General features: G+C 33.6%; 1 protein-coding gene across 1 annotated transcript; it reads left to right on the top strand.

Moving 5' to 3' along the window:
* Positions 1-7047: 7047 nt before the first annotated feature.
* LOTGIDRAFT_113383 (hypothetical protein) lies at positions 7048-7602 on the top strand (the record flags this gene model as incomplete). Its single annotated transcript, XM_009051534.1, has 1 exon — positions 7048-7602. A coding segment is annotated over one exon (555 nt), but the record flags the coding sequence as incomplete, so codon positions are not given.
* Between the last annotated feature and the right edge of the window lie 684 nt (positions 7603-8286).

Below are 8286 nucleotides of genomic sequence, written 5' to 3' on the forward strand. Positions count from 1 at the left end.
TGGGGGGGGGGGGGGGGAGGTATGATTTCTGTAAATAGTTTTCAAAAGTACTAGAAATGTACGAATATTGCATAATTCCTTCCAAAATATCAAAAATATGTAACTAGGAATTTTACTCACCATATCTATGCCTTTTCTATTAGAGAGTATCTTAAAATGAGTTATCATTTTAACATGCAAACGCAGATAATTCTGGCCACACATGGATTTGAAGGGTCAAATTTCGACGGTGAGCTGTGAACACTATTACTGATTGGCTTAGCTTAGCTGAGACTAAAGTATGATTGGTAAAAAAGAATGGCGCACCAATACCTTTAAGGTATGGTGTACCTTAACTTATTTGTAGCAGGCTAGTTGGAGATTATTATCTGTCAGATTTAAGTTATTAAAAAAGTTTCATATCATACTGAAGTACACGAATGGAATGGTAGGCCTATTATTGCTGCTTTGTTAGAATTAACCCAGTTAAATATGATTTATATTTTATGTACATGTTAGCCCAAACATTAGAATGGTATAAAACAGTAATTAATATTATTGTTAGTAATCTAAATTGTTCTGTACATACCTAACAGTGTATGTAAATAACCAAATTATGGCGTAATTTATACAGCTTCCACTATATAATAATGAAAGAAAGTTATTATTCTTCCATAGTAAAAAAAATCATCAATAATCTTTGTGAAAAACAAATGGAATCATTTCTATAGCTGTATGGCTTATAGATTTGTTTCCGAGTTTCTTTCAATTTGATAGTTTTTTTAATACGTTTTTCTATGTATATGCCTGGGTGCCAGATCACATAAATGGTTTACTGTGAGTTATTGCCCTCGTTCTTGAATTGTTTGTGGACACAACAGAGAGCTGGTTTCTTGATGGATTTTGACGAAACTTGGTGTGAGTGTTTGTCACCCAAGAATAAACCCTATTGAAAATCAGATGAATCGAAAAATATTTACTATGAGTTATTGCCCTTGTTCTTGAATTGTTTGTGGACACGATAGAGAGCTGGTTTCTTGATTGATTTTGACGAAACTTGGTGTGAGTGTTCGTAATCACCCAAGAATAAACCCTATTGAAAATCAGACGAATCGAAAAATATTTACTATGAGTTATTGCCCTTGTTCTTGAATTGTTTGTGGACACGATAGAGAGCTGGTTTCTTGATGGATTTTGACGAAACTCGGATTGAGTGTTTGCAATCACCCAAGAATAAACCCTATTGAAAATCAGACAAATCGAAAAATATTTACTATGAGTTATTGCCCTTGTTCTTGAAGTGTTTGTGGACACGATAGAGAGCTGGTTTCTTGATGGATTTTGACGAAACTTGGTGTGAGTGTTTGTAACCACCCAAGGATGAACCCTATTGAAAATCAGACGAATCGAAAAATATTTACTATGAGTTATTGCCCTTGTGCTTGCTGGTTTCTTGATGGATTTTGACGAAACTTAAAGATAAACATACTTCACAATGTTGAACAAGAATAAGAATATTTTTAGAGTTTCTAGATGTAAATATATTTCCATTTGTTCATCAAATTTTTATTTTGTTTTGTTTCAATTATAGCCCGTGTTTTAATAAAAGAAATGAATTGGTTTAGTGATGGTTTTGAATTTGAGCATTTGCATTTGAATATGAAATACTTTCCCAGAATTATAATATGATTTATTAACTGATATTGATTATTGTCTCCGAAATCAATTTGGTCTATGCCTAAATGGATTGCTTTATTGGTAAGTTGGATGTTGATATCATTTATTACTATTATATTGCGAATATGATTCCAGATTTCATGAACAAATGTACAGTAGATAAAGAGGTGTTCGACTGATTCAAGATCTGAGCTACAAAAAGTACATAAAGTTGTATCCGTTAGTTTGAATTTAAAAAGTTTGATATTAGTATAAATAATTTTATGGACATATTTATATTGAAAATTGTTTATTTTGGCATCTATACAGATGTAATGTAATCGTTTGAACACTTCTTGTATGTTTTTATGTTAGAGTTCAAAGAAAAAAATATACATAATATTTTGATCGAAGAGGTACAAAAGTTCAACCCAGTGCTATTTATTTTGTTTTCTAAACTGTTTATGCCACTGTTCAAATCAAAAGCTTCTGCTTCTTCAAGTTGATAGATAAACCAGAGATAAGTTTAAATTGATTCAGAACCTCAATTAAATGTCGAGCAGTCTTAAAATCTTTTAATAGACATGTAAGGTCGTCAGCAAATGCTATTATTTTCAGGGTTTTGTCACCAAAAGATATACCACTATAATTCCTATCATTTCTGATAAATATGCATACTATTTCTATAGCTAAATTAAAGAGTATTGGAGAGATCGGGTCACCTTTTCTTACTCCTCTTTCAATAGGAAAATATTTTGTCGTGTAACCATTGTTCATTACAGAACATTCGATTTCATTGTATAGAGTACTAATCCAACGTAAAAGCATCTTTTTGAAGCCAAATTGTCTAATGCTCAGTTCACACCAATGGCGCTTTGATGGCGCTTTAAAGCGACGTTCAAAGCGGTACCAAAGCGTAACAAAGCTCGACTAAAGCGCCAGGGTCGTAATAGATCGTTGGAAAGCTTTGAGCAAAGCTGGATATTCGGCAAGAGCGCCAAAATTTTTTAAACTGTTTAAAAATTTTGGGCGCTCTGTCACGAATTGATTAAAGCGCCGAGAACGTATAAAAGCTTAACAAAGCGTAACAAAGTTCAGCAAAGCTTGACTCAAAGCGTAGGAAAGCTTAAAAGAGTTTTATTCAAAGCGGGGACCCCAGTCTTCACGGTCTGTCACCACTTGATCAAGAGCGGCATGAAATTGGCCATTTCCAAATTTTCCAATGCGTAACAGAGCTTAACAATGCACAACAGAGCTTGATAATCGTATCAGTGCGTGATTTAAAGCGTCATAACCGCATCAAAGCTTAATAAAGCTTATCAAAGCGTGATTTAAAGCGTAACAAGGCCTGATCAAATCGGGAAATAATTTGTCCCCAAAGCGTAACCAATTCGTATCAGAGCTTATCAGAGCTGTAACATTATTTAGGAGATCGTGATATTTTTTGAAAAGTAAACGAAAAATGATGGCGCTTTGCTCGCCGATTTAAAGCGCGGCATTCGCCGTTGGTGTGAACTAGGCATTAGTTAAAAGAATCGTATGCCTTGGAAAAACCCGTTAATACGTCTTTGCTGTGCTAAAGTACAACAGTCATCAAAATTTTAATATTCTCATTAATATGTCTACCTGGTGTGAATCCTGTTTGGTTGGGATAGATCAATTTTTTTAAGAAGTATTTCACTCGATTATATAAAATTTTACGAGCTATTTTGGTATCTACGTTGATTAAAGATATTGGGCGCCAATTGCCTAAATCTAATTTGTTTTTACCTGGTTTAGGAACAAGTTTAATGATGGATTGTCTTTGAGAGTTTGATAAGCATTTTTCATCAAATCCTTCATTGAAAGAGTTTAAAACATGGTTACCTATGATTGGCCAGAAACACGAATAGAATTCGTAAGTGAGGCCGTCGTTTCCGGGAGAAGAATTCAGTTTAAACGACTTAAAAACTTCCTTGCATTCCTAATTTAACCTCAAGACAGTCAGCCTCGTCACCATCTAATCTGATCAATGTTATATTTCAGAAAATCAATATAGCTATTTTTTGATTGAGTTTTAAGTGAAAACAAATTTTTATAAAAATTCTCAATATGTGTGAGGACTTCTTTTGGTTTATCGAGTAAGGAATTTTCCTTTTCACTTTGTAATTTGTATATACATGTAGATTTTTGTTTTTGTTTTTCTAAACTTAAAAAGAATTTTGAATTTTTTGTCTCCTTCATGATAATACTGTAATTTAGACCTTATTATAGCATCTTGTGCTTCTTCGTTATATATATCATTTAATCATGTTTTGATCATTTCATGTTCAGCTAAATTTTGACAGTCGACTGAACCCTATTGAAAATCAGCGAAATTGAATAATATTTACTATGAGTTATTACCCTTGAATGAAAATTTTAACAGTGATCATTAGCTGAATGCATAGAGTTAGCCTGTGTAATCACTCAAGGATGAACCCTATTGAAAATCGGAGGCCTAGACAAATGTTGTATCTAATGGACTACTTGCCTATATATATATATACAACTGCCACAAATATGTAACTGTCTTAACACAAAGATTTGCCACTTGCTGCTACTCAAAAGATTCAATTCTATATGGATTAAATGAAACTTGACATATTAAATTAATCCCACTTGGAAAAAAAAAAGCTGTAAACAACACCCATTAAATATGAAAATTTCACTCTCAGAAACATTCATTTACTGATAACTCTTGTCAATCTCCCGGACAAAGTAGCTGCCATTACAAATGTGGGCGTGTTACGATCGCTATTTTTGTTTGGTTGTATACTATTTCTTGTTTGGTTGTATAATACCCCTTGTTTGGTTGTATACTACGAACACTTCGAGTGTAATTTACGAACACTTCTTGTTTGGTTTTATACTACAAACACTTATTGTCCGATTTGAAACTATTTCTTGTTTGGTTGTTTACTACTTATAGTTTAGTTGTATACTACTTTTTGTTTGGTTGTATACTACTTCTTGTTTAGTTGTATAGTGCCCCTTGTTTGGTTGTATACTATTTCTTGTTTGGTTGTATACTACTTATTGTTTAGTTGTATACTACTTTTTGTTTGGTTGCATACTACTTCTTGTTTAGTTGTATAATACCCCTTGTTTGGTTGTATACTACGAACACTTCGAGTGTAATTTACGAACACTTCTTGTTTGGTTTTATACTACAAACACTTATTGTCCGATTTGAAACTATTTCTTGTTTGTTTTTGTACTAATTCACTTCTTGTCTAGTTTTATAAATACTTCTTGATGGTTTTATACTACGATCACTTTTTGCCTGGTTTTATACTATTTTTTGCTTGTTTAATGCTATAAACAAACACTTTTGCCTTTTGCTTGGTTTCAAACTAGAACACCTATTGTCTGCTTTTATACTACAGCCACTTCTTGTTTCACGAACAATTTTTGTTTGGTTTTATACCACGAACAGTGCACACTATTTCTTGTTTGGTTTTAAACTAGAACAAGTCTTGTTTGGTTTATACTACGACCACTTCTTGTTTGGTTTTGTACTACGAAAACTCCTTTTCGTTTGGTCTTTTAATAAGAACACTTCTTGTTTGGTTTTATACTACGAAAACTCCTTGTATAGTCTTGTTTGGTTTTATACTATATCCAATTTTTGTATAGTTTTATATACTACGACCACTTCTTGTTTGGTTTTATACTACGAACACTCCTTGATTGTTTTTTCTTATAAAACCCTTGCACTTATTTTTTGGTTTTATACGACGAACACCTTTTGTTTGTTTTGTACTATAAACACTTTTTATATAGTTTTATACTTCTGGTTTTGACACTGACGCTATTTTTTAACAGATCTGGATGAAAATGGAAATGTAAATCAATTTTGATGTGATATTTTATTGTGATTGCATTTTTGATACAACTTGAATTTGATTTATAATAAGCTTTCATCACATACATGATGGCTGTGTTGAAAGTTAATTAAATGGTACAGTGGTGTAACCTATTTTCCTGCATATAAGGATTCAACACCGAATTTCGTCAAAGTTAAAAAAACCAAATTTTTTTTATGTCTTAGATGTTTCCTCTGATATTTTACAAAATAATCAAAATTGGTTTGTTTCGATTTTCTTTATGAATCCTTCACTTTAACCCATATTTCATGAGTAACCAACTCGACAACGGCGGCAGAATGCGTCACCTATTTTTCGTGTACAATGTTTGATCTATAAATAAGTCGAGAAAAACACGTTGTATACATACCCAGTGGTATAATTAACTTCTCTTAGTATTTATATTTAATATAAATTCATTATAACTAGTGACAAGTCCTTCAAAGAACCACGATTTTAAAAAAAAATAGTGACTGACAAAATAAGATACGTAGCGTGATTTATTGCTGAAAGTCACTGAAACAACAGAAGAATATGGTCCACTTTGTGTTCCATAGAAATTTTCTGCTTACACGGAATCCGCTAGTTGATCACGTGACTTCATTTGGAATTCCGATTACCGCGTGGGATTATAGGGAGATTCTGCCGATAAAAAATGGTGACGTTTGGTAATAAGTGAAATCTGCCATTTTGTATTTGTCAAAGTATACATTAATACATTTTACCTTGCTTGAAACTACTGGATTCATTCTACTAGCTGATATTGTAGAGATAACACATGTTTATCGAAACAAACAAATGCGGAGGTGACGGGAGGTCGCACATGTGAATTATTAATCATTTCCGGAAATGCACGAAAAATAGGTTAGCACGAAATTAGGTTACTTGACTGTATATTAATAGTAGACTGGTGGCCAAACACCAGATTTTGATGAAAGTATGTTTTTGAGCACATGCAATGTTTTATTGTTTTTTCTGCTTCAGATAACCCTTCTGAACACATTTCCACCGGGTGCCACTTTGGCACCCTTGGATAAATTTTTTCATGGACCAAATTCAAAATGGCTGCCATCCTCGATATTCTGAGTACTAATTTTGTCACAACTTTGCTTCTAGGGCACCAATAAATATAATGTTGGTGTCAAAATATATGTTTTCAGGGTCAAGGAACTCTTTTATGACGGTTTTTATTCCCTGTGGAGAAACAATTATAATTGTTTCACGAATTCTGGTGTTGGTAAAGTTTGTTATTACTGGTTTCCAAAATAAATAATAGTACTTATAATAAACAGTCAAACAACCTTCGCTTCTACCAGTCCAACAACATCTTCACTAGCAGTCTTAAAATATCCCCTACTATACCAGTCCATCAATCTCCCCTATTACTAGTCCAAAACCATCGCCTACTACCAGTCATACAATAGCCCCTACCACCAGTCCGACAACATTTACAGTTACCAGTCTGTCCCGTCCCCTACCACCAGTCCGTAGGCATCTCCTACTACCAGTTCGACAACATCTCCAATCTACCGGTCCATTAACATTCTATACTACCAATCCAACCAATTTTCCTACCACAAATCTATTATCACCTCCCCATACAAAACCAGCGACATATCCTACTACCAGTCCAATAATCTTTTGTAATACTTATCCATTAACATCCTCTACTGCCAGTCCAACCAATTTTCCTACCACAAATCTATTATCACCTCCCCATACAAAACCAGCGACATATCCTACTACCAGTCCAATAATCTTTTGTAATACTTATCCATTAACATCCTCTACTGCCAGTCCAACCAATTTTCCTACCACAAATCTATTATCACCTCCCCATACAAAACCAGCGACATATCCTACTACCAGTCCAATAATCTTTTGTAATACTTATCCATTAACATCCTCTACTGCCAGTCCAACCAATTTTCCTACCACAAATCCATCATCACCTCCCAATACAAAACCAGCGACATCTCCTACTACCAGTCCAATAATCTTTTGTAATACTAATAAAATAACATCCCCATATTACAAGTCCAATAACACACCCTACTACCAGCCCAATAATTTTTTGTAATACTAATCCAATTACATCCCCTACTACAAGTCCAATAACACCCCCTACTACCAGTCCAATAATCTTTTGTAATACAAGTCCAATAATATCCCCTTAAACAAGTCCAATACCACACCCTACTACCAGTCCAATAATCTTTTGTAATACTAGTTCAATGACATCCCCTAATACAAGTCCAATAACGCACCCTACTACCAGTCCAATAATCCTTTGTAATAATCATCCAATAACATCCCCTACTAAAAGTCCAATAACACCCCCTACTACTAGTCCAATAATCTTTTGTAATACTAGTCCAATAATTTCCCCTAATACAAGTCCAATAACACCCCCTACTACCAGTCCAATAATCTTTTGTAATACTAGTCCAATGACACTCCTTACTACCATTTCTAAATCATCTCCTACTACTAGTCGAACATCCTCTACTTCTACTTTTCTTCTACTACCAGTCCTTAACGATGGGTTCCCTTTTTTCCGTTTATGAAAATGCTAATACTTATATTCATGAATAGAAAGTAGAGGTATTCTAATGACTTGGAAAAGTAACAGTTTGTCTAACATGTCCATAATGATTTCTTAATTAGCTAAATGAGTGACCGATCAAGAAAGGTCAAAAAGTATTATTTTTGTTTTTCCAGACTGTCTTACATGGACATTTATTATTGGTTAAAACTCTTATAT

Source organism: Lottia gigantea, assembly GCF_000327385.1.
Source record: "Lottia gigantea unplaced genomic scaffold LOTGIsca_17, whole genome shotgun sequence".
Lineage (NCBI taxonomy): Eukaryota > Metazoa > Mollusca > Gastropoda > Lottiidae > Lottia > Lottia gigantea.